Below are 15,953 nucleotides of genomic sequence, written 5' to 3'. Positions count from 1 at the left end.
TGTATTGACTTTTTGCTTTTGCTTATTTTTTAAGGTGCTGATTCTCTACGAAGCCTTATGAAATCAAGGAGAAGAACCAACCAACCATCAAATTTCATTTGAGACCTAGGAAAGGGAAATAAACTGAGCGGCAAACATGGCCGACTACTCGTCTTACAAAGAGACCTCCAATCGGCATTTGCGCTTCAAACTTCAGAGTCTCAGCCGCCGCCTTGATGAGTTAGAAGAAGCAACAAGAAATCTCCAGAAAGCAGAGGATGAGTTATTAGACTTGCAGGATAAAGTGATCCAGGCGGAAGGCAGCAACTCCAGCATGTTGGCTGATGTGGAAACCTTGAGAAAGAGAGTTTTGAAAATAGAAGGCAAGGACGAGGAGATCCGAAAGGCAGAGGAGCTCTGCCACCTGATGAAGACCAAACTTGAAGAAGAGGAGAGCCTCACCCGAGAACTGAAATCTGAAATCGAGAGGCTCCAGAAGCGAATGGCTGAGCTGGAGAAACTGGAGGAGGCTTTTGGTCGGAGTAAGAACGACTGTACTCAGCTTTGCCTCAGCCTCAATGAGGAGAAAAACCTGACCAAGAAGATTTCGACAGAATTGGAAATTCTTCGGGCGAAAGTGAAAGAACTGGAACAGTCAGAAGACCGGCTGGATAAAACAGAGCAAAGCTTAGTGAGTGAACTGGACAAATTGAAATCTTTAGCCCTCATTTTTGTCAACGAAAGAAAACATTTCACTGAAAAGGAGAAGCAGAGTGAAAAGCTGATACAAGAGCTCACCCTAAAGCTGGAACAGAATAATAAATTCAATCGGGCTGACCAAACGCGCAATACATCAAACCTCTTGGAGAGATCATCCAACAGTATAATTGATAGAAATGACCTGAGGATTGAGGTTGACTTGACAACTTCAGCACTATCCTCAAAAGAAACCAGGAGAAAAGCTAGCTTGGACTACCTAAAACATGTGGAAAACGAAACTCGGAACAAATCGGAAAACCAGAAGAATAAAAACCAAGAAGACAACAAAGTGAGGGACCTCAATCAAGAAATTGAGAAGCTGAAGACCCAAATGAAACATTTCGAGTCTTTAGAAGAGGAGCTGAAAACCCTAAGAGCCAAAAACAATGACCTCCATGACAACTACTTGAGCGAACAGAATAAGAATAAGATCCTCGTGGGCCAGCTGGAAGAAATAAAAACAGAGATGAAAAAGCAGAAAGAGCTGGAGAATGGTGAAGCAGAGATGGAGGAAGTGAACATGCCCAGCCGAGTTAAGCATGACCGGCCCAAGCATCGAATGGTTACAACCGAGTCAGCGGTTTCTAAACATAAGTCACGGGAACTTTCACCTCAACACCGGCGGGAGAGGCTACGCAATCGAGAATTGAATAATGAAAGTTACGGCCAAAGTAGCAAGCGAGTTACAAGCCCTAATATGAACAGCAGAAGGGCTGCCAAAACATCTGGCACATATACTGTATTAGACTCTTTATCAACTGATGCTAAACGGGTAGAAGACAAATCCACCTTAGGCGTGAACAGTTCTCTACCAAAAGACAACGGCACCTCTGCCACTGAAGTGAAGAAGTCTAGGGAACAGCCTTCAGTGCTTAGCCGTTATCCACCTGCAGCCCAGGAGCATAAATCTTGGAAGGCCTCTCCAAAACCCAAGCACGAAAATACCACAAAGAATAGAGTTGAAAAAGGACCCCAACCACTGAACGATGCTCATCACGTTAAACCTGATGAACTTGAAGACCAGCCCAGCAAACCAGAATTCACAGGGCCTTCTTCTGAAAAGGGACTAAGGATGCATGCCGCAGAATCGCTGGTTCTCACAGCGGAGACTCGCACCTCCAAAGCTAACGGTGGGCCACCCAATGGTGCTGCTTTGTCCTATGGGCAGCATCCCTCAGGAGAAACCTCAACTTCTGAGTCGGTGAGCTTGAAGACGGAAACTACGTTTTCAGCTCGCAGGCAGCCCTTGGAAGAGGACTCTCAAAAGGCAGTCCTCTTCCAAAATAGAGAGCCCGTGGACCTTCCACTTGAAACGACAAAACCTTCTCTTTTATCGAAGCCTTGGCTCGTTCCGAAAAGCCAAGAAGATACTTCGCAGAATCATCCAATTCCTCAAAAAGGGGAAACAGACCAAACTTTTTTCTCGACTGTAAACTGCAACAATTTGGACCTAAAAGCAACACGGTCCAAAGCTGCCAATCCCAGCCGGATCGAGAAATCCGGCATTGAGGAAGGGACAAGCAAAATCGGAAACCTCTCCGCTACTTTAGATTTAGGAATAAGAAAAGAGAACGCTTCCCGGGAATTCACCACCTCCCGGGGATCCGTTCATACGTCTTCCTTTGAAAACGATAGACATGCCAGCAGCGAAGAAGACCTCAGTCGACTATCCAAAATGACAACAGCCGGTGCGATGTCAGGCTTGAAATCCCGACGGCCATTTAGTCCACGGGAAGCTCTACGCTCCAAAGCCATCATCAAACCTGCAATTGTGGAGAAAGACGTGAAGGAAGTCATGGGTGGTGTGGGTTCCGGTCTGGAAACCCCCTGTGAAAAACAGCCCCCCACCTGTAAGACAGTAGCACATAAAATGACCAGTAGCATCACCATTTACCCATCTGAGCCAATGACTCCAAGGAGCAGCCTCATGGACCCTACAAAGGAACAGCTGCATGCAACCCTTCAAGCCATTCCAAGCCAACTGTCCCCAGGAGCAGATGCAACCAGCGTTCCTAATGACTTCTCACTTACCAAGAGCAGCATAACCTTAAAGTTACCAGATACCGATAAAAACGGAGACTCTGTTCTGAGAAGCAGAGTAGAAACGGTCATTTCCAAAAGTAGTATTACAATAAGGCCTTCGGACGCCACCGAAAGAAACAGCGAACCGCCCATGGAGACAGTCAGCTGGAAGAGTCACAGCAATCTGGCGACAAACTCATCCGAGGCCAAGCACGTCACAGTAAGAAGCTCATGGCGGACAAGGCGAGGATTGCGTTCTTTGGAAGACTCTCTAGCCAAAGAGGTTGACCATGTAAATCCTCGGACTCCATGTAGGTCATCTACTGACCCTTCTAAACCGGAAGGGACCACAGCACGCATCTACGCGATTGAGCAGAATTCCAGAAGGGCGAGTGCCGGGTCGAATTCTTGGAATACTCCTGAAATAGACTCGAGAAGGACCAAAAGTAACTTGAGCGCATCTGAGATGCTAAACCAGAAAAGCTGCGTCAATGATCTTGTGACCGTTTCCTCCTGGAATTGCACAGTAATGCCAGTAAGTGTGACATCCTTTTCTTCTGAAATAACTGCATTGTTAAATTAAGGTGGAAGAGGATTGTTTATATACCCTGTTTCCCCGAAAATAAGACATCCCCTGATAATAAGCCCAATCGAGCTTTTGAGCGCATGTGCTAAAATAAGCCGCCCCCCAAAGATAAGCCCTCCCTGAAAATATTTAAACACAGAGCTGGAAATCAGGTAAGACAGCAAGAGGAGCCGTATCTTGCTCCACGTGCCCCAAAATAATAAGACCTCCCTGAAAATAAGGCCAAGCGCTTATTTTGGGGTTCAAAAAAACATAAGACAGGGTTTTATTTTTGGGGAAACATGGTAAAAAGGGGGAAATTATCCTTTTCTGGGGCCAGAAGCTGTCTTTTAAACAAGACAACCATCCTACCATCCTTTCTGATAATAATCAGAGTTAATCACCTATACAGGTAGTCCCCGACTTAACAACGGTTCATTTAATGACCGTTCAAAGTTACAACAGCAGTGGAAAAAAGTGAGTTATATGACCACTTTTCACACTTACAACTCTTGCAGCATCCCTGTGGTCATGTGATCAAAATTCGGACTCATATTTATGACGGTTGCAGTGTCCCGGGGGTCATGGAATCACCTGTTGTGACCTTCTGACAAGCAAAGTCAATGGGGGAAGCCAGATTCACTTAACAACCGTGTCACTAATTTAAAAACTATAGTGATTCACTTAACAACTGTAGCAGAAACGGTCATAAAACAGGACCTGTTTCACGTAACAGATGTCTCACTTAGCAACAAAAATTTTGGGCTCTATTATGGACGTATGTCGAGGACGACCTGTATGGGCTTGTATGCATCTGACTGATTGAACGCTATAAATTTCTCAACTTCTCTATTAGCGTGGTTCCCCTTGCCCTAGGAGAGATTAAATGCAGTTCATGTGTGTATATCAGAGATACTTAGGATGTGTCTGTACAACTCCCATTAGATAGAAATTACCCAATCAGCATCCATTTCATGCCCCGGAGTCTGGATGCTTTGCTGATTTGGCATATCTACCCTGCGTTTGACGGCGGTGTTTATGTACATCCATGTACATCAACATTATTTTTTATACTCTGCAATTTCATCCATTAGATTTGCATACCTTATGTTCCATCTGCAACATAACTTTGACAACAATATGAATTACAACAATTTCACAGAACAGTTAAAAAGGGCTGGGGCAGCAAGATCTCTGTGTACCACAAAGGGAAGGGAAGATATTTGCCTTTTCCAACAATCTGTTCATCTTCGTTTGTGCCTCAAACTCAACAGTTGGTTAATTTTCATTCAGAACTCTTCTGCAAACTGCTGATTTTTCTCTCCTTAAATGTTAAATCTTGCACTGTGCTTGGAACGGGGACAGAACTGAATAGTAGTAAAAGGATTTGTCCCACAGTTGACATCTCAGTAACCCTTGATTCATCTCTAGATATTTGGATCCTTCCTATATTCCCATGGATAGTCTGGAATTTCCCCACAATTATATTAAGAGCCAGAAGGAATTAATCCATGGATCTTGTTATATCTCTGATACAGTACATATTTGTTTCAGTTTTAATGGCAGGGCATATTGGAAACAGATTTGGATTGGGCTCTAGTTTTAGCACTAGATATGTTTTTTTTCCTTTTTGATTTATTTACTGAAACATTAAAAAGAATAAATAACTACCAAAAGAAGAAAAATAAAAATAAACACAGCGGATAAAGAAAACAAAATAGTAAACAGAAAGGAAGTTTACAATTGTCATGAAATTTGAAGTTCATGATTTTCATTAATTCATTGATGGTGTCGAACAAAGTTCATTCAATCATCTTAAAAAAAAAAAAAAACCTCCATGGGGAACTTTATAAAACCCTGAACATAATATTAACATGCCGACTATTTGTCATTATCGAAAGGATAAACGGACGTGATCATTTAAAAAGAAAACAAAAACGAAAGAGCGACGGAAAAAAAAAAAACCCCAGAGAAAGAAAAAGGTTGAAGAAAAGCAGCCCTAAAAAAATGACTTGGCTTATATTTCCCCAATCAGGGTGCCTATAGAAGAAAAAAAAAATGACTTGGCTTCAAATTCTCTCCCATTGTGCTCCGACTAATAAATACATCCACATGTACATAAATGTCAGTGGTTTCCTCTGAACATCTTACTCAACGTCTGCCTTTTTGTATGAGTTATAGCTCAGCCATCCTTGCTTCAGTTTGCTCAAGCTTCTTTTCTGAATGTGGACCGTTACTTGTTTAGAGATTGTTTAGAGCAGGGGTTTCCAACCCTTGACCACTTTAAGACTTGTGGACTTCAACTCCCAGAGTTCCTCAGACAGCTTTGCTTTGCCAGCTTTGCTGGCTGAGGAACTCTGGGAGTTGAAGTCCACAAGTCTTCAAGTGGCCAAGGTTGGAGACCCCTGGTTTAGAGCACATGGAGGTGCAAATGTAGGGTGTGTCTTTTCTCAGGGTTTTGCGGAGGGCACTCAGGGGAAATCATGGCTATTTTAAAGAGTTGCCATCAGGGGCCACGTTCAAGCTGGTGTACAGCCCAAAGTGCCCTTTTCCCTCTGGATTTGCAACAATGCATTGCCCTTGCATCAGTGGTGGGATCCTTCCGGTTCGGCCCGGTTCTCTCGAGCCGATAGCGGTGACGATATGACGATATGTGAGTGTCTGACAGAGAGATCCTTTGGGATCTTTGGGAATGATTCTTCGATTTCCATGTGGGACAATTGAGAATGCCTAGAAAGTATTGAATGCTTGCTGATTTATAGTGCGATGCGGAAATGGGGAGGGGTTAGAAATAGTAATTAAAGGGGAATAGAATCTGGGAGATGGGATATGGTATGGCTGATCAGGGTGACCGTATGTGGCATTTTTTAAAAATAGGATATCTTCTTTAGAGAATGCCTTTGGTTGGTTGAGTTAGATATCTGGGGTCCCCAAATCGAAGCACAAGATTGACAAAGTTTTAGCTGGACTGCCCTCTTGGGATGAAAGCCTGACACAGAAGAATTTAAGCAAGATGGGCACGGCCATTATTTCTTATACTTTTATTAATAGCAATAGCACTTAGACTTATATACCGCTTTACAGTGCTTTACAGCCCTCTCTAAGCGGTTTACAGAGTCAGCCTATTGCCCCCAACAATCTGGGTTCTCATTTTATCCACCTCGGAAGGATGGAAGACTGAGTCCAACCTTGAGCCTGGTGAGATTTGAACTGGCAAATTGCAGGCAGCCGGCACAAGTAGCCTGCAGTACTGCACTCTAACCACTGCGCCACCACGGCTCATAACTTAAATCCATTAACTTTTAAGTCCATCACAAAATGCTTGTAGTTGCCTATTTTGGCCCCTCTGCATTGGATGTGTTTTGATTCTTTCAAGAGTTCCTACCAATGCCATCTTATTTTATAGTGTTTATTTTCCTTCCCGATCCCTAGAACTTACTGACTTAATGCTGGACGATGGTAAAAATAAAATAAGAGCAGTGAGAACTTCGACTTTGAAAAATAAGCTACATGAAAACCAGCCGAATCAGATAAACATAACAATGCCAGGATTCTAAAAGTAGCACATTCCGAAGTCTGTCTTTGTTTGTGTTGTGTAACTGGAATCAAATTGCAACAGATAGAAAGGCCTAACAGCTCAGCTTATGGGGTCAGTTATATATCCAACCTCGCATCCCAGGCTGGCAATCCCGTATTCCAGAAACTCTTTCTGAGTGCTTGGAAGCTGCTTTCAAATTTTAAAGATTTGGGAGTTGTCACACTAAATGTACAGTATTTTAGTTAATTAAAAGAGAGCCAGTTTGGTGTGGAGGTTAAGGAATCAGGCTAGAAACTGGGAGACACTGAGTTCTAGTTCCATGAAAAATCAGCTAGGCAGGGGTGGGTTCTACTTACCTTTACTACTGGTTCGCAACGTGAGCACGTGTGCGCATGCGCAGATCGTCCATGATGACGTCTGGGTAGGTGGGCGGAGCCTCCCGCCGCTTTTACTACCGGTTCGCAAGAACCGGACAGAACCGGGAGCAACCACCACTGCAGCTGGGTGACTTTGGGCCGGTCTCTTTCTCTCAGCCCTAGGAAAGAGGCAATGGCAAACCACTTCTGAAAAGCCTTGCCAAATGAATTGCAAGGGCCTAGTCCAGTCAGTTTCCAAGAATCGGACACCATTGAACAGAAGGGGAAAAAAAGTAATTAAAATCTAATGGAATTAAAACTATTTTTCCCCGTGCTCTTTTGTCCTGGCCGTGTTCGCTTTTCACAGGATGGGTTCCTGTCATGACACTCAAAAGGCCACTGGCCCACAGCACGTGGTGCAATGCAGCTCACCACTAATCCATATAAGGATGTACCACACAGCTCTACAGGAAGCAAAATTCCTGTTGAGAAATCCCATGATTGTTAGGAAGGTTCTTGTTTATTCCATTTTATAACCTGCTGATTTCCCAAGAATCCGGGGGAGGATTTTCTTGTCCCCAATCACCACAACTCTCCGTTAGCTGTTACATCATTGTGTGCTACTTGCTCACAGCAATAAGCATTTCCTTGGCCCTTTTTCCTGTCCTTGAGAACGTGTCAGCGCTTCGGATTCTGTAAAAACTTGGATGAAGGACGGCCTGCCTTCCACCCCAAATCTGAATGTCTCAACTGATCATGGTCCATGGGTGAATTTCTCTCGGGGACTTATAAGAACCCTGAGAGAAATTCTCCCATAGACCATGGTTAGGCAAGCCACCATAGTATCTGGTCTCCAGGATTGCATTTTTGTTCCCCTTTCGCGCTGCCTCTCCCAAGCCAAACCTTTTCAATGGAAACTGCCCCAAATGAGCTGTAATTCTCCAGCCTTTATTTATTAATTGCATTTGGAAAGCTGCCTCTTCGATGCTGAAAGATCTAAATTAAATCCTCTTCTATTTGTGCTGAATGGTTGCGTGAGTCAGATAAACTGTCAGTGAAAAGGCATAGCGTGACTGTTGGCTTCTGAGGGAGGATAGGGCCCTGCCCGGTGGTGTGCCTGCCAACCATTAGGATGTCTTGAGCACTAGCGACACAATCTCAACCCATTTGGCAGAGTCTTAACTCTGTCCTCAAAATTCACAAGATGGTTAGAGCTGGTCATGGTTTGCGCTCCTGTTCCGCCATGTTCCTTTCCAACTTTTCTCTCTTCCCTCCTGCCCACCAGAGAAAAAATCTTGTCTCGGAAGTTAGAATACCCAACCAAGAAGACCCGCGGTCCAAACTGACCTTCAGAATGCCATCTTAGAAACCGACTGCCGACTGTAGACTTTCTAATTAGTCTTATAACCCATCAAGAAGTAGAGACCTATCAATTGCAACCTGTGTAGTTGCGGATGATGACTACCAATTGATTTGGGGTAACTCTTGGGAAGCAAATTTCTCCTCACCCTACTCCGGTTCCTGCCATGAAGTACCAACAATAGGTATCTGATGAAAATGTTTTCTTTTTCTGATGCACTAGTAATTTACACAGTCCTCCCTTTCCCTCTCTCAATATCTAGCTAGCTAGCTAGCTAGCTATAGTTATCATTATATCTATGCATCTCTCTCTCTCTCTCTCTCTCTCTCTCTCTCTCTCTCTCTCTCTCTCTCTCATATCTATCTATCATCTCATTCCTCTGTCTTTCTATATAAGCTGTGGTGGCGCAGTGGTTAGAATGCAGTACTGCAGGCTACTTCTGTTGACTGCCTGCCGGCTGCCTGCAATTTGGCAGTTCGAATCCACCAGGCTCAAGGTTGACTCAGCCTTCCATTCTTCCGAGGTCGGTAAAATGAGGACCCAGATTGTTGGGGGCAATAGGCTGACTCTGTAAACCGCTTAGAGAGGGCTGTAAAGCACTGTGAAGCGGTATATAAATAAGTGAGTAGCTATTGCTATATGTACCTTATCTATACCTATTATCTATACATCTAGTCCAGTCCCGTCCCGTCCCGTCCCGTCCCGTCCCGTCCCATGTCTGTCTGTCTGTCTGTCTGTCTGTCTGTCTGTCTGTCTGTCTGTCTCTCTCTCTCTCTCTCTCTCTCTCTCTCTCTCTCTCTCTATCTATCTATCTATCTATCTACACACACACATACAAAAATTTAGGTGGCGGTCCATTCCACTAAAGGCAAAGTCTGGGTAGAGAACAAGAGTTGCAGATGTAATTCTCTGACTGAAAAAGTCTTAAGGTTCAACCAGGAGGCCTTTTTTCTCTGCAGATGGATTCCCCCCTCCCCCTGTCCGTCTTTCACAGGTGAAACTGGCTAGACTCTCAGTCCCTGATGCTTAGGAGTGACTTCTCTGGATGAGGGATTTATGGAAGCAGTTTGGTTCAGCAAAACAACCATCAAATGCAAATTTTTTTCTGGCAAGGAGTGGAAGGGAGAGCTGAGCCTGGTTGTCTCCTCTTCTCACCCCCCCCCCCCCATTGTTCATGGAACCAGAAAGTGGCAATTAAAAAATGTGTAAAGGGGCAGGGTTTTCTTTTTTTTTTGAAAGGAGCTATAGTTTTGACCGTTTGAAGGAATTTAGATCTTGTAATGCAATGCACTCTGCTGGCATCAGCCTGAAAGTGCAGGATCGTGCGGCAAGAAGTAGGTTTTATTTATTTAATGGATTAAAAATCACACAGCCAGTAGATCCGTCTAAAACACAGCAGTGGAACAATTAAAAGTAAAATCAAAACTCCATGCTAAAAACCACCAGAGATTTGGGGAAATTGTTTTCAGCTCAGAAGATAAGGCTGCAGGAAGAGAACTTCCAGAGTTACCGGCTCCTTAAGAGAAAGAACTATTTGAAGGAAACCAAAATGTCCCTGAATGTTTTGGTTTAACAGTTTAGACAGAACACGGGTGTCAAAGTCAATTTCATTGAGGGTCGCATCAGGGTTGTGTTTGACTTCTGGGGGCCAGAGTGGGCGTGGCCAGCTGAACATCACTCATGTCGGGGGCGCCTGTGGTAGGCCAAGCACTCTGCCAGCGAAAATGGGCTCCCGAGCTCTGTTTTCGGCTGAGATGACCTCCTGCAACCCTCTCCAAGTGAAAATAGAGCTCAGAAGGGCTGCATGCCATCCTCATGAGCTCCGTTTTTGCTGAAAGAAGCACTGCAGGCCAGTCCTTTGCTGTTTCCAGGGTGGCCCTACGGGTCAGATCTAAGTACCCCACAGCCCGGATCCGGCCCCTGGGCCTAGAGTTTGATACCCCTAGTTTAGAATTAGGGACTCTAGAGAACATTTAGCCCAGCCCAATGGTTCAGAGAAGCAAATTAGACTGGGCAAAGGAACAGAAAAGTTAAATTCATACCATATCCTCAACTAGGATAAAAGGAGAGAGTTGATAGGTTGTGGTTCCAAATGTTGTGGGAAACCAGAACAACTGTGTTTTGTAAATCACGCTGATGCAGTCACCCAGCAAACCTTGCGTCTAATTGGAGATTCCTGGCTTCTCCCGATCCCCATATTGCTCCCGTCTGATGTCTTTTAAGTTTTATATCTCTGTCTGTACCATCTCTGTTGGCCCTTGATTACAGGTAATCCTCGACTTTAAACAGCTCGTTTAGCGACCGTTCAAAGTTAGAATGTCACTGATAAAAGTGACAGGACCAGTTTTCACACTTAACAACCGTAGTAGCATCCCCACGGTCATGTGATCAAAATTCAGACGTTTGGCAATTGAGTCATATTTATGACGGTTGCAGTGTCCCGGGGTGACGCGATCTCATTTTGCGACCTTCCGACAAGCAAAGTCAGTGGGGAAGCCAGATTCACTTAACAACAGTTTGACTAATTTAACAACTAATTTAAGGAGCCTGGTGGAGCAGTGGACTAAAGCGCTGTTAAATAGCACTTAGCTGCCAGCTGCCTGCAATTACTGCAAGTTCGAATCTCACCAGGCTCAAGGTTGACTCAGCCTTCCATCCTTCCGAGGTAGATAAAATGAGGACCCGGATTGTGGGGGCAATAAGCTGACTTTGTATAAAAAAGAACACTGCTTAGGGGGGCCTGAAAGCCCTACTAAGCAGGTATATACAAAAGTATGAAGGCTATTGCTTAACGCATTGTAAGCCGCCCTGAGTCTCCAGAGAAGGGCAGCATATAAATGGAACCAATAAATAAATAAATAAACTACAGGACAACTTGTATTTTGATCCTCTTAAATTTGAAAGCACACCCAGACCTGATTTCCAAGAAGTAACTTCACTGTCATTTTCATATGATTTTAAAACTTGGTTGTTCAGCAGGAGAAAAGAGTTCAAGGGACCATCCTCCCCTCTCAGACTGTGCAAGTATTAAAACAGAGGCCACCTTTCTCCTTAGTTCACACACACACACACACACACACACACACACCGAATTTAGGAAAACATTATCTGACATTCCCCCCCCATAAAAGGAACCTTGTGCATGCATGTAGAAAATAGTAAAATGTAATTTGTTTTTAATATATAAAAATTTGTTTTTTTATATATTAAATGAGCATTACAACAATGTTAGTCGAGGTTTTTTTTCATAAAACTACAGCGATTCACTTAACAACTTCAGCAAAAAAGGTCATAAAACGCGGTGGACTCACTTAACAAATGTTTCGCTTAGCAACAAGAAATTTTGGGCTAAAATTTTTGGTCGTACGTCGAGAACTACCTGAATAGGTGACTCACAAGGGACTGCTTTGTTAAAAGTTCTTTCCTCCTGCTTTTGGTACAGGAAGACAAAGATTCTGCTCCCAGGAGAAAAGCATACAGTTCTTCCTCCGAGCAACTGACGTCAAGGAGGAGGCCAGAGGTCAAGCCGGAACTGCCCCGCCAACTTCCGAGCAGCAGGGCTGAGGAACGGAGGCGGTGGTCCAGAGACCACTCGGAAGCCCACTGAAGTGGCTGAGGGTAAGGCTGGGAATTGCATTCACCGGTTGAACCTTTTTTCTTGGCTTCATTCTGTCTTTTTGTTCAAGAGTTCAGGGCAGCCTAGATAGTGTTCCTTTCTTCCCTTTTCGTCACAACCACCTTGCAAGTTGGATTGGGAAGGAAGACTATCTCAAATCACGTGAAGTATCGGTACTAAATCCTTAGTAAGGCCACACTTAGAATACTGCGTCCAGTTTTGGTCACCACCTTACAAAAAAAGATGTTGAGACTTTGGGGGGAAAAAGTGCAGAGAAGAGCAACTAAGAGGATCAAAGGCCTGGAGACTAAAACATATGAAGAACGGTTGCAGGATTTGGGTTTGGCCAGTCTTGAGAAAAGAAGGACTAGGGGTGACATGATAGCAGTGTTCCAGTATTTGAGGGGCTGCCACAAAGAAGAGGGGCATGGGTTCAATTTATTTTCCAAAGCACCAGAAGGCAAAACAAGAAACAATGGATGGAAACTAATCAAGGATCGAAGCAACCTGGAATTAAGGAGAAACTTCCTAACTGTGAGGACAATTAACCAGCTTGCCTTCAGAAGTTGTGGGTGCTTCCTCACTGGAGGTTTCTAAGACTGGACAGCTGCCTGTCTGAAATTGTATAGGGTCTCCTGCTTGAGGAAAGGGTTGGACTAGAAGACCTCCAAGGTCCCTTTCAGCTGTATTCTGATTGGAAATGGGCTGCCCTTGTTAACTCTTAAACTAATTACTTGGAAATTTCGGAAAGTCATACCAAAATAAGGAGGTGTACTAAGACGGTAAAATGATATAAAACTAGACAAATGGTGGGCTCATTTTGATTTCTTGCAGACTGCTACTGGTGGTACCATGTCAGTTAGTCACTTAGTTGCTTAACATATTGATGGAGCTCAGTGGATACATAAATCATATGGATCTACATGAAAACGTCCTAGATTACCCTCGCACAATTGTCCCTCAAAGAATTTTTAATATATGGCTTTAAAAAGAGATTTAGACTTAGAATAACCTTATTGTCACTTTGAATGTACACTAATCGGCATACATTAAAATGAAATTACGTTGCCTACAGCTCTCAAATTTCAGACCTTCGTGTGTACCATTTGAATTGGCCTGTATACAGAACGGAGGTTATTTTGTGTCACTTAATGACCTCCTGAAGTTCTTGAAGAGATTCACCTCAGAATGTCGGTTTGAGGTTTTTTTTCCCAATGTGACTGAAGTATAGTATCCAAGGCAGCAAACATAACTCATACTACACCTTTTTATTTTCCCTACAACCACAACAACAACTACCCTGTGAGGTGGGTTGGACTGAGAGAGAATGACTGGCCAAAGTCACCCAGCTGGCTTTTATGCCTAGGGTGAGACTAGAACTCGCAGTCTCCTGGTGATTGGCCCAAAGGCACGCATCTGGCTTTCATGCCTAAAGCGGGATTAGAACTCACAGTCTCCTGGTTTCTAGGCCAGCATCTTAACTATTACACCAAAGTAGCTCTAAAACTGACACTTGATGTTGTCCTTTCTTTCTTTCTTTCTCCCTCTCTCTCTGTATCCCCAGCTTATTTCCTGTTGCAGTTTGCATGACTTCCAGACCTGGAACAGCATCGTTCTCCTGCTGCTGCTGATGCCAGTCCACCATGAGGGACTGATTCGGTGCCTGACCTTTTACCCCCTTTCAGTGCTCAAGTACTCTCCCTCTTCCCTCCCCCCCCCCCAACCCAGATGGATTTTTCTTTTAATGGTGGCTTTGCGTTCTCCTTCTCCTCCACGAAGGAGGAATGTGGAGATTTTGCTCAGGGGAATCCCACTCCGGAACTTTACCGAGCGCGAATCAATGGAGACCCTCAGCTAGCAACTTGCTTGGAAGCATCCAAGAACTTTGGATATTTGGCTTGGGTGTTTAATCGACTCCATTCCCGGAGCAGCTTTTGGTTTGGTTTGACTTGAAAGTCCCATGGAAAACCACTTTGGACTTGGGTCTGCTGGTCCTCAGCTTTGGAGAGCCATTTACCTGACACCTCCTGGCCACAGCTCTTGAAGAACGGCCTAGCAGGGTTTCAGGGGCCATTGCTTCCCAGTAGCAGCATCTCTTTTTCCTCCTCCTCCTCCTCCTCCACCCGCATTGCAACCGTTTGGCCGCTCATACCGATGTTTGACTGAGCCATCTAGAGAAGCAATAAATTTGAGATGCGTCTCCTCCACCGTCTCCTGCTCCACTGGCAGGGACCGGAGCAGCGAAGGTTCGTGGGTTCCCTTTGGCCTCAAAACAACCGCTTCCTTTCCCGTTGGCATAGCACACTCCTTGAAAAACCCAGCCAGATTTGGGGGGTGGGGGGATACAACGACGGATCCCATCGACAAGCCTCCCCGCTCTGCTCCCCATCAAATTGCATCCCGATCCAAAGGGACCAGCATGCCTGGTGAGGCTATTCTGATGTCACTTGAACTAAGCCCTAGAAGACTTAAGAGTGGCCGGCAGTTGGGAGGTGTTGGGTTTGTCCAGCACCTCAGTGCATCCTTGGGGGGTGGGCAACACATTCCTTTATTTCTGCTACCTCACCCCTTGCTTGGACAAAAGGACCAGCATAGGATCATCCAGAGACCCAGTGGCTGCCCTCTTCCACCTCTGAAACAGCAAATTGAACTTGGTTCACACAGTCATCCCAGCCCCCCACCCACACCCACACCGCCCCAGGTCTGTTTTTCATCGCATTCTGTGCGTCTTGTTCAGATGCTGCTCCATTGTAAGTCTTCTTTCCTGCCTCTGTCCCTGTTTTGCCAAGGTGGGGACTCAAAAAAACTGATCAGAATTAGCTGCTCTTCCCTTTTTAAAGGACTTTCTCATGCGCATGTACAATCATGCCGAGCACTAGAATGATGAGAACCAGTCCAGAGGTTCTCTCTATAGAGCATGTGAGCTGTGGGTTGTCATCCACACTCGCAAGTTAACACCCCTCCAGCCTCCGGCTGTTTGACAAAGAGATATGCATGGGTTCCTAGAGTTAATTAAAAATGCAATTATTATGGCAGCCGGTCCGTGTGGCTCGGATGACAATAATGGGGTCAAGGGAGGAGAAATCAGCCAGTGGGTTGCTGAGTCTGCTCACCTGCACACCTCCCTCACCTGCTACTACCTGCAAAGCTTGTGTTGTCTGGATAGCTGGGAGCAAACATGGGGAAGTTTTGAGGGGTGAGAATTTGTGGGTATCTTGTTTCTCCTTTTCCTGTGTTCTCCTGCAAGTTGTTTTCACCCACATATTGGGAAGCAAACATGGAGTTGATGTTCTTGGCATTCAAAACCAGGTTTATATTCAGACTTGGTCACATTCTCTTCCCCCACACCCCGGAACAGTCTTACATTCCTTCTGCTGTCATTCTGCTTCAGATGCACACCGTGTTTCTCCGAAAATAAGACCCTGTCTTATATTTTTTTGAACCCTGAAATAAGCACTTGGCCTTATTTTTGGGGAGGTCTTATTATTTTGGGGCGCATGGAGCAAGACGGGGCTCTTCTTGCAGTCTTACCTGATTTCTAGCTCTGTCTCCCTAAACCTAACCAGTGGAAATGGCGGGGACTGGCTGTGCATGTGTTTAAGTATTTTCGGGGAGGGCTTATTTTTGGGGGAGGTTCATTTCAGAGAAACACGGTAGTAGCTGTCTTTTGGGGGGGGGAAGAGGGGAGAATTGTATCCGTTGTCACTTCCTCACTGTCAACTATCACCTACCATCAGCTCCTCACTGTCAATCATCGC

The 15,953-nt window shown here is 44.8% G+C and overlaps 1 protein-coding gene across 2 annotated transcripts in view; it reads left to right on the top strand.

The window, feature by feature from the left end:
* The window catches only part of LUZP1 (leucine zipper protein 1), a 65,443-nt gene extending 50,213 nt beyond the window's left edge, over window positions 1-15,230 (top strand). For both annotated transcript variants that reach the window (XM_034423623.2, XM_034423624.3), the window contains exons 2-4: window positions 35-3,295; window positions 12,022-12,197; window positions 13,760-15,230. In XM_034423623.2, coding sequence (XP_034279514.2) covers window positions 137-3,295; window positions 12,022-12,186 — 3,324 coding nt within the window. In that variant the 5' untranslated portion in view covers window positions 35-136 and the 3' untranslated portion in view covers window positions 12,187-12,197; window positions 13,760-15,230. The remainder of the gene's footprint in view (window positions 1-34; window positions 3,296-12,021; window positions 12,198-13,759) is intronic.
* Window positions 15,231-15,953: the final 723 nt, after the last annotated feature.

This window comes from Pantherophis guttatus, chromosome 10, assembly GCF_059756535.1.
Source record: "Pantherophis guttatus breed Tessera chromosome 10, ASM5975653v1, whole genome shotgun sequence".
In the NCBI taxonomy this organism is placed as follows: domain Eukaryota; kingdom Metazoa; phylum Chordata; class Lepidosauria; order Squamata; family Colubridae; genus Pantherophis; species Pantherophis guttatus.
This window is presented reverse-complemented; position numbering and strand designations above follow the sequence as displayed.